This window comes from Triturus cristatus, chromosome 7 (assembly GCF_964204655.1).
Source record: "Triturus cristatus chromosome 7, aTriCri1.1, whole genome shotgun sequence".
In the NCBI taxonomy this organism is placed as follows: domain Eukaryota; kingdom Metazoa; phylum Chordata; class Amphibia; order Caudata; family Salamandridae; genus Triturus; species Triturus cristatus.
In genome coordinates this window covers 1,700,131,179-1,700,149,381 of record NC_140590.1, presented here as the reverse complement: position 1 = coordinate 1,700,149,381, position 18,203 = coordinate 1,700,131,179, and the positions used below count along the sequence as shown (strand labels likewise).

The window sequence follows — 18,203 nt, the reverse complement described above, 5'->3', positions numbered from 1 at the left end:
CCAACACCCACACTTTCTGTCCTGGCTGGTAGACAGTAAGTACAGCCTTTTGGTCATGGCAGGCTTTTTGTAATTCCTGGCTAGCCTCAAGGTTTTTGGTTGCCTTTTTCATGTACTCAGCCATCCTGGAGCGGAGACCAAGTACATAGTCCACTATGTCCTGTTTGGGGGGCTTCAGAGGTAACTCCCATCCTTCCTTAACCAGACACAATGTACCCCTGACAGGGTGACCAAACAAAGGTTCAAAAGGGCTGTAACCAACCCCCTTTTGAGGTACCTCCCTGTATGCAAATAAAAAGCAGGGCAAGAGAATGTCCCATCTTCGCCTAAGCTTTTCTGGAAGTCGTTTAATCATGCCCTTTAAGGTTTTGTTGAACCTTTCAACTAAACCATTGCATTGTGGGTGATAGGGTGTGGTGAACTTGTAGTTCACTCCACACTCCTTCCACATAGCAGTCAAGTAACTAGACATGAAGTTTGCACCCGTCAGATACTACCTCTTTAGGAAAGCCTACTCTTGAGAATACACTCAAGACAGCTCTTGCCACCACAGGTGCTGTAGTGGTCCTTAGGGGAATTGCTTCTGGGTACCTGGTGGCATGATCCGCTACCACCAGTATACATCTGTGCCCAGATGCTGTTTGAGGATCCACGGGACTAACAATGTAAATCCCAACCCTCTCAAAGGGAACCCCCACCACATGTAGTGGTATTAGGGGGGTCTTTGTGGTTCCACCTGCCTTGCCACTGGCTTGGCAGGTCACACAGGATCGACAAAACTCCTTTAGTGTCTTCAGACATGTGGGGCCAGTGAAAGTGAGGGACAATTCTGTCCCAAGTCTTGTTCTGGCCCAGGTGTCCTGCTTGGGGAATATCATGGGCTAGTGTCAATAGGAAGCCCCTAAATCTCAGAGGTATAACCAACCTCCTGGATGCACCAGGCTTGGGGTCTCTACTCTCTGAGTAAAGGAGTCCATCATCCCAATAAACATTATGGGTGCCACTAGCATTCCCAGCAGCCTCATCAGCAGCTTTCTTTCTGAGGGGTTCAAGAGAGGGGCAGGTTTTCTGCTCCTGGCTCAGATCAGACCTAGAGGGGCCCCCTGTCCCCAAGAACTCAACATGGTCAGCTTCAAGCTCCTCTGGGACAGTTCCTTCCTCTGGCTCAAGATCATCTCCCAGAGGAGACTGATCTGCATTCTGATCCAGGTGGGAAGGCACTGCCTTAACCCTACTGCTCCTCCTCTTGGGAGGCACCTGGTCCATTACTCCAGAATCCAGGGCCTGTCCAGCTTTAGACATTTTGGCCTGTGACCTAGTCACAGCAAAGACATGAGCAGGGATCCCTAACAGTTCTGCATGTGTCCTGAGCTCCACTTCAGCCCAAGCTGAAGTCTCTAGATCATTGCCAAGCAAGCACTGTACTGGTAGGTCTGCACTTACCACAACCTTCTTAAGGCCAGTTACCCCTCCCCAGGAGAAGTTAACAACTGCCAGAGAATGTTTTTTGCTGACATTACTAGCATTGGTCACTTGGCACATTTCACCAAGTATAATCTGCCCAGGATCCACAAGATATTTTGTCACCATTGTGAAACTTGCGCCTGTGTCCCTGAATGCCCAAGGCTCTACTCCATTTATTAAAGGCTGTTGTCTGTATTTGCCCAGATTACTGGGACTCACAAAGGGGGACATATCCATGCCCCCATCACAGACAAAAACAGCCTGATTTGGCCAGAGTCCAGCTCAGAACCCAGGGTCAACCCTACTACACCCTTATTCCAGACATTGCCACCACCTATTGTAGCTGTACTAGGGGAACAGTTGCCTTAGGGGCAATGGTGGTTGGAGTAGATTCTTTGGACTTGGTGCAGTCACTGGTCCAGTGAGGTTTCTGCTTACAGATTTTGCACCAAGGTTTTTTTGGCCTTTTCCCTTGTTAGACTGTGAATCCCCATTTGAAGAAGATTTTTGGGGGCCTTGTGAAGACTTCTGGTCTTTACCCTTCTCCCCACCCTTCTCAGAGTTTTTAGGATCTTGCTTCTTGGGTTCACCACTTTGGTTCTGTACCTTCTGCCTCACCCTGGTTCTGACCCACTTGTCTGCCTCCTTTCCCAATTCTTGGGGAGAGGTCGGATCTGAGTATACCAGGTACTGGTGCAACAGCGGATTCTGACAATTATTAAGGATATGCTCCCTCATAATCAAATTGCACAATCCTTGATAGTCATGTACTTTACTGCCAAGGAACCAACCTTCCAGAGCCTTAGTAGCACAATCTACAAAGTCTACCCAGTCCTGAGTCTGGGCTTTTTGGGTATCCCTGAACTTTAACCTGTATTGTTCAGTGGTTAGGCCAAACCCATCAATTAAGGCACTCTTCAGACTGTTGTAATCATCTGACTCCTCTTCTCTAACAGTGAGGAGTTTATCTCTATCTTTGTCTGCAAAGGAGAGCCATAAGATTGCTGCCCACTGCTCCTGGCGGACCCTTTGTAATTTACAGGCCCTTTCCAGTGCAGTTATCCATTTGTGGATGTCATCCCCACTCTGGTAAGGAGGGACAATCTCATTCAGGTTTCTATGGTCAAAAGACCTCTCCCTATCTCTAGGGATGTTGCTACCACCATGGGACTCTAGTCCCAACTTTTTTCTAGCTCTTTAGAGCTCTAGGGCTTCCTAATCTAGGGCTACCTGCTTTCTTCTGATTTCAAGCTGAGCTTCCTCATACTTGAGCAGTCTCTCCCTTCTCTCCTGAGAGGTTTCCCTCCTATGAGAGGAGATTGAGGTCCCTATAGATGAGTTAGAATGGTTAGACTCCACTGAGGGAGATCTTGACCTTCTTGGCCCACCACCAACTCTCCCAGGTGGAACAAAGAGGGGTCCATTATGGACCTCTCCATCACTGTCTAGGGGAGCTGGATTTTCCAGGTCCAGATCATTGTCATCTGCCTGGCCAGCCTCAGAGGTCAGGTCATGGGGAATTACACCCCTAATCCCTTCCTCGGGTACTGTCCCACCCACTCTGCCTACCCCACCAGATCCTAAAGATCTACTAAGGTCATCCAGCCTGAGTACCTCTATGAGATGCTGGGTGGTTGGACTTTTGCCTGTCTTCAGTTTCCTAGTTGTACATAATGCTCTCAGTTCCATGAATGGGAGTCTATCATACTGGGAATCTTGAAGCCCATTGGCTTCTGGCAAGGACCTACTGGTTCCTGGCCTTGAAGACATTACTAGTGTGGTGTGGTGTATTGCACTACCTACTCTAGTGTGGCCTACTAAACTCTCTTGAGTTGTAGAAAGGGTGTGCTATCCCTTAACACACAACCCTAAGCTCAGTAGAACATACTGTATTCTAAAGCTTGTATTATATGTACCTAGGGTACCTTTAGTGGTTTTCAGTTAGTTACTCAATTGAGACTATCTGGTAAAACAATAGCAAGCTGAAATCTCCACCGCTGCCACCAATGTGAGAAGTTGGCCTGATATATGCTGTCCACTAATTATAGGGGGCACCTTGTATCAGTCAAAACAACCCCTTATTGGTTATAGGTGAAAGACAACCTTTATTGAAAGCTATCCTAGTGGTAGCTATGGAGAGCAGCTTGTTTTTCCAGTCTATAATCTCTTGACTCACTAAATGAAAGATATCCACACCAGGTATATATATAAAATATATGTATTTATTACTAAACACACCCTCCTTGTCTCTTTATGAGACTAGAGGTCATAACACATAAATTACACTTCAATAATCACAGTAAAATAGCACAAATACACGTCAGGCCCTAGGGGTGAGCCAAAACATATATACTAAAATAGTGGTAAGAACCACGACTTAACTAGACACAAGGCCTAGAGCCTGTAGAATTACTGGGACCCCAAGGAACCACCCAAGATAGTGACATAGGGGACCCACAGGGGCCGTGTGCAGTGTGTGAACACAGCCGCGAGCTCCCGTTAGCTTCTATGGGGAAAGTCGCAGTTAGATTTGTAAAGATTAGGGACACTTAGAAATGAGTCAGGACCAAACCCTTTTGGACTTAGGAAGTTCTAGGGCTAGCACCCACGGGAGCACCGGAGTACTCGTGTTACCTCACCCAGGGAAGCCGGGTACATAGGTGTCTTTTGGTGTCGGGTCGCGTCGTCGATTTCAATGGGAGCTGGCGAAGAAGGGCTGCTGCCGTGAAGATGCGAAGTGTCCAAAGAGATCCAAGCCTGGATCGAGGATGAGAAGACCCTGAAAGCAGAGGGGACAGAGTCTGGGTCACTTACCAGTGGCCAGGAAGGCGATGAGCAGATGCCCATCGATGTCGGGTGATTTCAGGTGAAAGAGGTGAAGCTTGACTTTTCAGCCATGAGGACCAGGAGGCGTCGAGGACAACCAGGAGCTGGATTCGAAGGACACAAAGGATGTCGATGCCTGGATTGGACACAACAAGCCTTGGCAACAGCAACCCATGCAGAAACAAGAAAGATGCTTCGGTGCAGACCAGCAAGGGCTGTGGGACTCACACTTGGTTTGGAGTCAGAGCACGTCCAGAGCAACCAGGAAAGCCCAAGAAAATGCAAAGTTACCCCCTCAGGGACCCACCAGTCAACGGACCAGGGATCGAGAAGGGACCTCAAGACAAAACACAAAATGGTGGTTCATGGGTCACTCGGAATGACCAGGCTGACAATCTTCAGTGGATTCAGTGCTCGAGATGGGGGCTACAAGTTAGCCCAAGCACGACTTCGAGAGAAGTCAGGAAGTCAATGCACTTGCAGAAATGCACGGTGACCAGGAGGTCCAGTTCCACGCTACTCACTAGGGCTACGGGTCTCAGCTTTGCTAGGGACTCGGGTCGGCCTCTGAGGTGTCTGGAAATCCTCTTCCTGGGCTGCAAATACTTCAGAGTCCGGCGGGAGCTTCGATGATGCAGATCGGAAAATTGCTTTGTTGGTGCCTGACAAGCAGGGGAGTCACACCTTGACCCCAAGGGAGATTTCTTCAGACCTCTGGTCTTGAGCAGAGAGTTGAAGGTCCAGGATTCAGCTTCAGAGTTTCGTCCAGGGTAATCTAAAGTCCTAAGGACAAGGGTCCCATACTTATACTAAGGTAGGGGGTTGGACATAGTCTGGAAACCCACCTATGGGAGGGTTTGGAAAGAGGGGTGGCTACACCCATTTCCTTTGTCCTGTTTCGTGCCAGAGCAGGGGCTGGAAGCCCCTGAACCGGTTTGAGCTAGACTATGCACAGGGACACCAAATGTGCAGTGCAGGACTTCAAAGCACTCAGAGAGTGCTCCCACCCAGCCCCAATACACATAATCCTGTCTGGGAGGTGGTTACATGTCCCTGTGACAGGAAACCTATTGTCTGGGCCTCCCCTGCCGGAGTTTCGGTCAGCAGCAGGAGGCCAGACCCGTGTCTGTGGCTGCAGCATCCATTTTGTGATGCCAGGGCTCTATTAGGTTTCTACCGGGTAGACCAGTACAGTCATGTCTCTCCCTCTAGAAGGGTGGGATCATACTCCCACACCAGTTACTTGTGTGGGGGTATGATTCCAAGGTGTTTGACACCAAACACGACATGTTTCCGTACAGCCAGTCCAAAGTTAGCATTTACCGTTTGGTTATAATGCACTTAAGAGTATATGGTCAGGCTGCACTACAAACAGCATCTGAGAAGGGTCTCCGAACGCTGCAGATGGGAGCTGCTACTGCTCGAAAAAAGACTGTATGCCAGTTGGTGTCCGGAAGCAGAGCTACCTAAGTATCTGATGATGGGAGCCAGGGCTCCCCTGAAGTGCCCATTCATAGTGAAACAGGTTGCCTGGGCCTGGGAATGGGAGGTGACTCTGGTGCTGCGAAAAGCCCCCTATGCTCGTGCTCCCCCACTGGAATGGCTTCCGGGATACCACCAGATACAATCAGTAATGAATGTGGCCAGCTGGAATGCAGGAGGCTGCACCATGGCTAGATATCTTTATCTCAACGACTCATTCATGTCCTTTGAGGATGCCAGGGAGCACTGCAGGGTCCCAGAGGGCCATTTCCTCTAATATGCAAAGATAACCCACACGTTTTGGGTAATATGGACTACATTCCCAAAGGAACCAGAGGAATCAAGCACGCTGTGCACAATCTTGGACCCAGGCTCCTTTCGAGAATTAATATCCAGGCTGTACAAGGGCCTAAAAAACAGACCGCAGGCTAGACATGGCCCAGACACGGAGGAGGTGGGAGGAAGACCTGCCCACCCTCTTAACGGACGGGGAGTGGAAATCCACTTTGGTGCTGGTTCAAGACGTTTTGAGCAACGCCCGATTCAAGCTTACGCAGCTCAATTATCTGCAGCACTGTTACCTGACACCTGCACCCCTGGCGAGGTTGGACCCAACGCATGCACCAAAGGGCTCAAGGTGTGGCTTCTCCCCGGCTCACTTTATTAATGTGACCTGGAACTGCCCCAGGCTCGGCTCCTACTGGAGCATAGTGCCGGAAGCTCTGCAAAGAGCAACAGACCTCTCTATTGAAGCCTCAATTAAGCGATGCCTCTTGGGAGTACTCTTGACACCCCCACCCCGGAGGAATGGAAGGCGGACTTGCGGAAGTGGGGGGTAGCGGAGGAGCGTCGACTCAGATCGGTTCGCACGAATGTGAACACATACAGGGACCTTCTCGAATTGATTACATCCTGATTGACTGTAGACTATGGCCAAATGCAGTGGCTTTGGTCATAACCCCCACCGTTGATAGTGATCACAACCCCCTGTGCCTGACCATAAAGAGCCCTTGGTGTCATGATTCATTAAGTTCTGGCACCGTACCTATCATGTCCACTAGGGAAGTCATTCCATCAAACTCCAAGAGACACCTCAAATGGTCTAAAATCTCCTCTGATGACCAGAAACTTTTGACCATCAAGGAGATTTTCTTAAACAAAACCATGGAACTCCAGGGAGTAAGAGACGATATAGATGGGTATCTTAGGGCAGGGAATATCTACATAGATACAGTTGAGAGGATCGGGTCACTTTTCTTGGCACCTACTTCTTTTAGAAATTCCACCAAGTATAAAACTCCTGATTCTTGGTATAATACCGAGTGCAGGCAAAAAAAGACCAATGTAATACTTGCCGTTAAAAATCGCGATTGTTACCAAGTACAAATTGCCAGGAAAGAATACAGAATGGCAGTATTGGGAGCCAAGCAAGCTTGGGAGGAATCCCGCTGGTTGGCTCTCAAGGCTGCGAGCCTGGCCAAAGATGGAAACGCCTTTTGGAACCTCTGCAGACACTCAAGAGGTTGTGACCCCGATGTAATCCCAAACCATATCACGAGTCAGGAGTGGTTTGATCACTTCGCGAACCTCTATTCTGGGGAGGATACCCAGAGCCCTTTGATCACTGTATTTACTCCAATGACACCCCCTATTGCTGAGGGATATGATCCTTTCACAGAGGCGGAAGTTGAGATCGCCATCAACAAAATAGTCCCAGCAAAGGCTCCTGGACCCGATGGTCTCCCCGGCGACTTGTATAGATCGGACCCCAAACAGTGGGCAAAGTTTTTATCTTTTTTTCTTAATGTTCTCCTTAAGGGGTCGCCAGTCCCAGAATCTTGGAAAGGAGCCGAGGTGATCCCAATATTCAAAAAGGGTTCCAGGGAGGACCCTGCCAACTACCGACCCATCAGCCTCATTGACGCTGGTCAGAAGGTTGTTGGCAGGGTCCTGCTGGAAAGAATACTGCTATGGGTCAATGAGAATAATATTCTCTCCCACTACCAAGCGGGATTCAGACCAAACATAAGTACTATCGACCAGGTCTTCAGACTCCTCCTGCTATATTGGAAGGGGTTTCTGATTGGTAGGGGTAGTCTCCATTTGGCATTTATAGACCTGAAGACCGCCTTTGATCTAGTCCCTCGAGATCGCTTATGGCAGGTCTTGAGGGATCTGGGTTTGCCCTCCCCTGTTCTCGACCTTTTGGTCCAATTACACGAAGGCAATTACGCCCAGGTGAGGTGGGGGACCCAGACACAGAAGACTGCCAAGATCCCTGTAAATAGGGGAGTTCGACAGGGCTGCGTACTGGCCCCCACCCTCATTTCTCTGTTCGTAAACGGGGTGGTGAAATTCCTACAAGACATCCCCGCTGACGCCCCGGCATTGGCTGGTGACCGAGTCCCCACACTATTATTCGCTGATGACACCTTGCTAATTTCTAAAACCCCGGCAGGGCTGCAAAAGCTCCTGGACAGATTTCACTCATTCTGTATCCAGAGAGGCTTGAGTATTAATACCCTAAAAACCAAGCTTCTCTCATTTAATTTAAGAAAACCATCTAAAGCCACCCTCAAGTTTGACGGTGTACCCCTGGAGTTCGTCAAAATATTGACTATCCTGGCATAAGAATCTCTGATAGTTTGAGCTGGAGACCCCATATTGACAAAATGCTGCTAAATCATAAACGGGTAGTGGGAACAATTAGCAAAGAACACCGTATGTCGCATAGTAGACCAATCGCTCCCGCGCTGGTGATTTACCAGGCTAAAGCTGTATGCTCGGCACTGTACGGTACCGAACTCTGGGGCTTCGACAATCTCGAGGACATCTCCAGGTCTGAAAATAAATTTAGGAGAGAGCTGGTCTCACTCCCAAGGGGAACCCCACTCAATCCTCTCTTAAGAGATTTGGGTAGACGCACGATAAAAGACATGGCAAGATTACGCCCCCTGCTCTTTTGGGCTCGATTATGGCGTACCCCAGAACTAGCGAAATACACTGAGGGCCTAAGAGAAATAATAAACTCCCCGGGGTCCCACAAAATTCCCTGGTTACGCTGCATGAAGAAGTCTCTCCTGTCGCTAGGCCTTAGAGAAGTCTGGGAGCAAGGTGCACCCCTGAGTAAGGCAGTCCTGAAGAAAGCTTATTGGTCATGGATAGACACCCAGGAATCTAGTAGCCCCCACCTAGGCAGTCTGACTGAAGCTTTCTATACACATAAACAGGCAGTCAGCTTTGAGCCGTATTTAGATTTTGTACAGAACCCCAGAGATAGATCACTGTACATCCAATTTAGACTAGACACACTGCCAACCCGCAAGCGTATGAGCAAATGGAAGCCACCCCACCAAACCCCGCCCACCTGCCCGAGCTGCAGAGGGTTGGTGAAAAATATGGCGCACATCATGTTTGAATGCCCAGCTTACAAAAAACCAAGAAGTCGATGGTTGGGTCCTGTATGTCGATTGCTGGGCACGCCAAACTATCGGGTTGCACTGAGAATATTACGCTCTAATACCAGTCTAGTGCTAGTCTGTGGTGTGGCAAAATTTTTCGGGTGGGCTTGGAACATTAGGGCTAAAAGTTTACACTCACAACAATGAATCCTTTTTGAACATGTTTTTAATGCACTGATATTTTAGCGAAATTGTCTTCTAATTATGAAATGTAACACTTTCTACTTCTAAATGATATATCTTAACTTGATTTTTAAAGCACATTCTTTAAACTGTTATATTTTTTACCTCGGCGTCAAGAAGTCTTGTCCCTCTTTTTGATGTATTGCACCTCATATGCCTGCACATCAATGCTTTTATGATATAAATTTTTATCGAAATAAAGCTTTTTGAAATTGAAACATACAGGGACTTGGAGATCTGGAGTATCATGATGGACCTCGCGCAGGGGGCAAATCACGACCAGTGTTAACTTCTCTGGGGATGATACGAGGCCACCCACGTGACATGGCTCCATGCTAGACACCCCCCACTCCCTGCTTGGGCCCCCACATCCCCTCCTCCCTGTAGGCTTATAGTGGCAATAGCACCTGGACTTCACCCACGTAGGGGCGGTACCCTAGTGACACATATACGCCCACGCCCTGATCCAATAGGCCCCCAGGCTCCTGCCTTGATAGCCCCACACATAAGCTAGGCCCTCACTGCCAGTCCACCTTAGGAGTGTACCCCCCAGCACATGCCCCCGATCCCCAGCACAGATGTATCCACTACTGTGTATAGGGGTCAGAGACATGAGATACTGCACCACACTAGAACCTTGCCCAAATACTGAAGAAAGACACACTACTTCAATTTGGGGAGGGTCACCCATTTCGCCAGGAGCTGTCAAATAGAAGTTTGTTTGTTTTGTTTTGTTTCCGTTTTAGAAAAACGCAAATCAAAAAAGTAGTAATGTGATTACAGGAAGCAATTAGAAATTAACTATTGTGATAGTGGGATATTAAAGATCCATAGAAAATGTTACCAGCATTATGGCCTAGGTTACATTGTAAAACAAACTCCTTTATGGCACCTCCTAAAGGTAGCGTTTCATGAGCTGGGAACGGCGCTAAGCTGCTGTTTACAACTGGGCAACAATATACCACATTGATGCTGGTAATATGATGTCTGTACATTGATCCTCACATGCATACTACCAATAAAAAAAGATAAAAAAAAATATACAAGCATGGATCATTACATTCATTGGTATAATTATTGCTGATGTTGGAGCTGCTGTGCGGGCACAAGTTACGGTATACATTGACATTGCATAGGTTATGTGTGCACAGGCTGTGCTAAACATTCACATTGTATTTTCTGAATTGACATTGTCGGGCCTGCACATATCATGACATTCATTGACATCGTATTCACCAATCCCAACACCCCTATGGATTGTTTTTCTGCAGGAAGGTGCCCCTTCCTGCACAAAAACAATCCTGCCTACGATACAGACACTCTTGCATCATGGTTCAAGGGTACCTGCATTGGTGCTAGACTGCCGAAATGGCGCTAGCACAAGGGGAAAGGACAGGAATGCACCGTATTCGATAAATACGGTGCATTCCTGCCCTTTCCCAGTGACGCAGGGCAGCGCAGCTAGGTAACATGCTTCGCTGCCCTGATCCACGATTCCCATAAATGCCCCAAAGATTTTAGAGGCACTTCAAGTGAATATCAACAGGCTTCTTTTTAAGACTGCAAACCAATACTCCTCTTTCGCAGATTCTCCCAGATATTTGCTTAGTATGCCAAACTTTCTTGCACCCAGGCGTATTTATTCAATTCTGCAAAAGAATTGAACGAGCACCTGAACCTTCCTTGGCCTCTCTCATCTGGGCAGAAATTGGAACTGGGAAAAAAATAAGTCATGGGAGAGTATCTATCCTCTGCATTGAGCTCCTTGGGGCTTACTTACTATGGGACTCTGCCGACTCGGTCCTCCATTTAAGCAAGTGATAAACAGGTCAGTGAGACTTGTTTCACACCTGGAGGACAAAGATCAGTTCACCAAGAAAGCTCATGCATGGATGCTTATAGACTCTTAGGTCTGCAAACACCCACAGTCTTACCTGAGCACCTCATTATTACAATTAGTTCAAGTGCATGAGGTTAAGGATGGGTGATCGTCCCGCAAAAGCATTGATTACACATTTGTAGTGCACTTGAACAACACAATCTTGTCGCTTAAGCGGATATAAAAAAGAATCGGTAATTCACGTTTTACATGTTTGCTCAAAATTGATGGATGCACGTAGACACTTTTTACGCAAGCAATTTTACACTTTACAAATAGCAGCATGTAGGGCGCCCCTGACTCAATTTCTAAGTGGGAAGCACCCGCCACTTTCGTGTAATTTTGTTAAATTCCTGGAATATGAATGCGCTAGAATACCACTGCATTGATTTGTATTCAAAGTCAATCGAATTATTCATGTACACAGTTTGGTGAGCTGAAATAGGCCCACATTTGATAGATGCATGCCACCACTATTTATGCAAGCACTTTAATCGTTACAAATAAGGTCATGTAGAGCAGCCTTGATTAAATGCCTAAGTGAGAAGCACCCATAATCTCTCGTGCAATTCTTTTAAATGTATGGAATATATGTCTGCTAGGATGCCACTGCGTTGCATTTGTGTGCACAATCTGGTCAAGCATATATTCGATGTGTTTCCTCATATTTTATTATTTTACGACAGCGTTATGGCGGATGACTGGGACGCGGTGCTATTGACCCAACGGGATTAAACACAAACTGATATCCCCTGATGGACAACTTCCGCCATGCATTGGGATCTTCCTAACTACAGGAATTGTCTAATGAGCTGATTTATTGATCACCTCAATATGGAATTCCGCAATTTCATGATTGATCATACGAAAAAATGAAGAAATTTTACAAGTGAATAAAAATCCAACAAAAATCAACAAGTATTTTAGTACTCCCCCCCCCCCCCCCCCCAGTGGGTATCCAGCAGTGCATCCAGGGGACGCTCCCCTAGGACTGAGGGTGCGCTACTTCTCGAATATGTCACACATGCTTTTTTGATCGAAAAGCGATACCCCGCTGCACGCCTCAAAAAGGTTTACAAATCACTAACACGCAGATATAAATATGGGATCCATCCGTAGTGATTATTTGACATTGCCCCTAGGGATAAATGGTGTGGACATACAGGTGAACTTGCATACACTTTACACAACTTCATATTGGTAGTCGATGAGTGGAGGACATCCAGATGAACTTGCATAAACTTTACACTGTTTTATATTGGCAGACATTTCTTTACAATATATTTATGAGGATTTTCATTGGTTGTTTTTATGGCTTAAGCCGAATATGTTGACCCATACAAGTGTTTAATTCTATTTGGTTTTATACTGATTGATTTTGTAATTTTTGATGGTTTTTATTAACCGAAGCAAACCAATTAACTTTAGATACTTAACTGCTGGATTGCCCCCTCCTCCACAGGACAAAGGCATGCCTCCACTCACCTGCCACAGACCTTTAGCTGAAATGTCCTCGCCAAGGCAGAGAACGTGAATGGTCCCACAAAAGTGACTTCAAACTTCGGGAGCACTAAACATTGAGGCAAAGAAGAGAAGTGTGAAAGAGGAATCAAGGTGAACGCACAGATGCACTAAACAGTCAAAGGACATGTGTGAGGGTGCAATCAAGGTAGATGACAATCTGCACTACTTGGTGAGGCGTAAGGGAGGTGTGAGGGAGAAGGCAACGTGAACGCACAGCTGCACAAGACAGTGAAGCAAAGAACAGAGATGCAATGGTGGGATCATAGTTGAGGCAAAGCAGCACTAGATGATGAGGCGAAGAAGAGAGGTAGAAGGATGAATCATGGTGGATGCAAAGCAGAACTAAACGGTGCAAAGAAGAAAGCCATCAGGGGGCAATCAAGGTGGACACAGAGTTGCACTACACATTGAGGCAAAGAGAGTTATGAGGGAGGAATCATGGTAGGTGCACAGCTGCTCTACACAGTGAGTGCTGGACATGGCCTTCTTAGGGGAACATCACCAAAATGTTTTGCTTTTTTCTGCCTCCTGGTCTTCGCCTACTCTCTGTTCATGACCCTAGAACCCAGAATCTGTTCTCACTGTACTGCAGTGGTAAGGCACAAGCACCCTCCTCATACTGGGTAGGAGCGGGGTGCTCGCACGATTGGGTGAGGTGTCGTCCCCTGGGTGCCTATGAAAGGGTAAACCACATACCCAAGGTGGTTACGGCGTGGGCGAGCCAAGGGATGTGGCACTGATCATGCCCTGCGGGACTCAACGGCCCACTATGTCTCCTACTTGGGGTGTCGTCGTCACTGGTGAGCCAAACTTGGAGGGGCCTTCTCTACCACTGGAGTGGCCCTAGGGCATGTCCCCAGGGGTGCAGCCTGAAGTAGGCGAGTGGCTGAGTGAGGGCTCGAGTGGGACCATTGCCCAAACAGGAGAGAACCCCCTAGGTGGGTACCCCTACCCTGAGGTCAGTCCCCCTTGATTGGACACTTTCATAAGTTGCCAAGAGCACTTTGCAGCCGTAGGGCCAGAGCCTTTCCCCACTGTGAGTGCAGTGTGAGTGTGGAAGGGCACGCACTCTTTCTATGCCCTGTAGGAAGCAGTGCTTAGCTGAGAGGGTGAGGCGGATCGTGTGCTGGGCCAGTGTCTGGCCTGTTAGTGCCGGTCAGCCTGAGCCCAGGACATTTTTTAGACCCCTGCCACCAGCCTGCCAAAACGGACAAGTGTGCACAGTGGCACCACGGAAGTGGCAAGCATTAGTCTGGACTGTCAGCTGGTCACTGGATCGTGCACGGACCTCACTGATGTCCTGGAGACCCAGGCCGCCGCCCTGCCACAGCAAGCCGGTGTGCATACTATTTCTTGTGGGAAGTCTTAAGTCTCTGAGACCTTTCCCACTGTACTGTAGTGTGAAAGTGCATGCACCCTTCCCACACATATTAGGAAGTGGTGTGGACATGATGTTTGTAAACGAAGGCCAGGCCTGCCATTGCGGCCCAGATACACACTTACACCTATGGAGTAGTTGACCTATGAGTCTGACCTGCTCAGGCAGGCCGGTGTGCACACTCGCACTGACTGCATGTTTCAAACATGTGTCTGACCTGCCATAGCAAGCCTGCGAGAGTGCCTTTGCATGCATACTCCAGTTGGCCCGTAGCAAGCACAGTCCATCCAGAGGGGGCCTTTCACCTCCACTAGGATGGAAGGTAAAGGGTTGGGCAGGCACCGAACAGGTGTTCGCTGTCCAGGTATGAAGAAACACGAGGTTTACCCTACAAAGGAGGCTGACTCTTCCCTTAAGTTAACATGGAGAAGGGGTCACCCGTATCCCAAGCTGCAAACTCTTTCTGTGCCATGGTATCTGGCCCCAGTAGGCGGGCAGAAGCACATCTGGGCATTCCTCAGTGTCAGCTATAAACTATTGGGCATAAAATTGAAATAGCCAACGTTTGGGGGGGGGGGCAGAGATTGTGACATCTGACCCCCAAAGACATTCTGCAGCCTCATGGCAGAGAGGACGGAAATTTAGGGGACACATATTGGGCTAACAGACGTCTTCGCTCAGATGACTTGCACCTGGTCACTGTTCCTAGGATTAGGGAAGCTAGAAGCGGAGGCTGTCTGTTCTCTCACAATGCAGCTAAGCTTTGGAACTCTCTTCATCTTCTACGAAAGGAATCTAACCATCTTGCCTTCTGTAAAATGTTAAAGACCTGGCTATTCCCCTAGTCTGGTTGGTTCTCTATTCTTCGCCGCTACCAGTGCTGGGATGCCTCCGGGTAGCCATGCGCTTAACAAATGTATTTTCGTTTCATTTAATTTCACATGTGTGGTTCAAACGAATCCCTTTTGAACTGTCCCCCAACTTCAAAGGCCCAATAGGGTATAACTATCAAGTCCCAGAAAGATCCGCTTGGTTCATTCATTCTGTCTTGTTTACACTCATTTTAAGCAAGCAGTTTCCTGGTGCAGACACAAGCCCTTCTGCCAGACCATGAACTTGGGTTGTTCGCAGCATCTGGGCAAAAGTTTCACCTCCTCAAATGCAGTGGCAGCTCTATTTACAGTGGGTGGAGGGCGGGGGTGGGGATGGTTCTAAATGAAAAAAAACCCCAAGAAAACACTTACCTTCAGGCCGGCCACCTGGCTCTCTGCCGCCTCTTAGTTCGCTCCCCGCGGCCTCTCGCTCCTCGAAGCAGGAACAGGAAGCACCCAGGCTCCTGACTCCCCTAGTCAATCACAGAGCTGCCATGCAGTGCTTTGATTGGTATGAGTGCCATGGATCAGCACTCAGGCATGGAATGGGAGCCTGAGGCCTGTTCTGCACCCAATCTTTAATGCAGCCTGGGTGCAGAATATGCAAAGTGCGCATGATGGTTTAGCCAGCCTGACAGGACCGGTCAAAGCGTCATTGTGCACTTTGGATGAGCAACCCACTCCTCCCCTGCCCTGCTCTGGCAGTGCAGCCCCGCCCCGCCCTGCACCAGGAAAGGAAAACTGAAATGATAATAATGCTAGTTATTATCATTTTAGTTTTCTTTAACTACTGCTCACAGAGCAGTGGGGCGACTCTCCTTCGCCTCAGCAGAGGAGCCGCCACTGCTCAAATGAATGACTAGATCACTCAACAGCTGTAAGGTGATCTCTTAACTTCTGAAAGTGTTGTGTTTGTTTTTTCTTCAGAATCAGCATTTATAATAAATAACCTGTGATCCAAATGAACTAACAACATTTGTTTTGCAAAAATCTGCAAATTATGCAGCAGTTTAGAGACTATGAGTGAAGTGCAGCAAATCCATATTCATGCAGATGATGAATTTTCACGGTATCCCATAATCCAAGCAGGCTTGCATTGTCTAATATTTATAAAAGATAAAGCAGCTGAGAGGTGGCATACAGATAAATTCTATGATAGCAGTAACTGTCAGCCTAGCACATAAAACCTGGCAAACAGAAGTCATCCCAAAGTGTGCTTCAGAGTGACATTGCCCTTTAAATTAGGAAAGGTAGCTCCCTTATCCAAGCTTGAGTCAGTAGTGGAACATTTGATAGCAGAAGGAACATCTCAATTTTACGGTGCACTCCAATAAACAGAATGCTGTTTGTAGTGGCATAGCGTGGGTTGCCAGCACCCGGGGCGAACAATTAGCACTTCCTGAGTCCCTTCCTCCAGTCCAGTACTGAGACCCTTACCCTCAAGCACGTCTATCAGATTTTAAGATTTGTTGAAAATTTTCCGCCCCTAAGATTTTTGCACCTGGGGCAACTGCCCCTGTGGGCCCGCCCACACTACGCCACGGGCTGTTTGTGCTGGGTCCGATCAAAAACAAATTATACAAGCAAACGTAATAGGAAGAGTGCTTGGTGCCTTCTAATGTATGCATTTTAATGGATGTGCTATGAATATCGGCCCCTAGAATTTCGGGGTACAAGAATATCGAAGACAGAATACCAAGGAATAAAATATCGAAATGTAAGTGCATACAGTGAAGTTTAAATTTACTCCACATCTATATTCTTTGAAGATATTTATATAGCCCCAAGGTACATATATGTGGAGTTGGGTATAGAAAATATTTAATCACCTGTCAATATTTAGATATTCTGGGGCAGATTTACAAGGAACTGACGCATCTGCATAGATGTGTCAGTTTCCTTGCGCTAGTGCCAAATCTCTTTGCTCCACCTTGGATGCGCTGTATTTACAATACAGTGCTCCATGGCGCAAGGATTACCAGATGCATCAGAAATACTGACGCATCTGTTGGCACAAAAGTGACACATGGCTTGAGTTGCTCGTGAAAGTGATGCAACTCCAGCAATGTACCACAACAAATAGGTGAGTCTTATACAAAAAGCCCTGCATCATTCCTTTTGCCTGGTCTGAGCAGGCATAGGGATTTTGATGTAGTGAAGGCATAGAGTGATGCAGTGGAATGTTGTTTGACCTGGCACCATTGGAGTGGGTCTCCCTTGCATTTTTGGCCTTTGCCTCCTGTGTTTTTGCTGTATGTCGGATTTCGTTTTGCTGGTCTAGATACTTTGGGCACTTTGCCACTGCTGTTCAGTGCCAAAGTGCAAGTGCTCCCTTTATAGATAGTTTTATGGATTGGTGTTTCCATGATGGGATGATTTTATTTACTAGTCAGTCCCTTATACAGTGCACTGTGTGTGCCCAGGGCCTGTAAATCAAATGCTGCTAGTGGGCTTGCAGCACTGACTGTGCCACCCACATAAGCAGCCTGTAAATGTAACTCAGGGCTGCCATTGCAGAGCATGTGGGCAGTGTTGGGCTGCCATGTCGATTTGGCAATCGCACCTACTTGACAGGCCCTAACCTTCCCTTTTCTTACATATTAGTCATCCCTAAGGTAGGCCTAAGGTACCCCTGTGGGAAGAGTGCAGTGTATGTGATAGGTAGGACATGCCATGATGTGTGTGGCATGTCCTGATAGTGAAATACTGCCAATTTTGTTTTTCACTATTGTAAGGCTATCTTTTCCCATAGGATAGAATGGGGAGTTTGTTTATAACATCTTATAAGCATAACTGCCCCTGAGAACTAGATAGGAAAATAAAGTTTAGTATGCTTGGACTCAGACTTTTAAAATGTATCTTTTAGTGAGGGTGATTGTTACATTCTGTGTTTTAAAATACCACTTTTAGAAAGTAGGTATTTTCTTGCTTAGCCATCCAGTGTGCATCTGCTAGGTTTGTGTATTGCATGTCTGGCTTTGGAATGACAGGGGCTGGGGAGGTGCAGTGGCTCCAGAGAGGTTGATGAGTCAAGGCTGGGCTGAATAAACCTGGGCTGCATTTAGAGTACGGGGAGGAGATTTCCTTTCACCTGAATTGGCCTGGTCTGCCTTCCACAATGCTGTCTCCACCTC

The 18,203-nt window shown here is 47.5% G+C and overlaps 1 protein-coding gene across 1 annotated transcript in view; it reads right to left on the bottom strand.

Moving 5' to 3' along the window:
• LOC146812810 (alpha-2-macroglobulin-like protein 1) overlaps nt 1-18,203 on the bottom strand; it is a 630,734-nt gene that overhangs the window by 524,662 nt on the left and 87,869 nt on the right. The window contains exon 8 of the mRNA XM_085615203.1: nt 12,781-12,865. Within this exon, the coding sequence (XP_085471329.1) occupies nt 12,781-12,865 (85 nt within the window). The remainder of the gene's footprint in view (nt 1-12,780; nt 12,866-18,203) is intronic.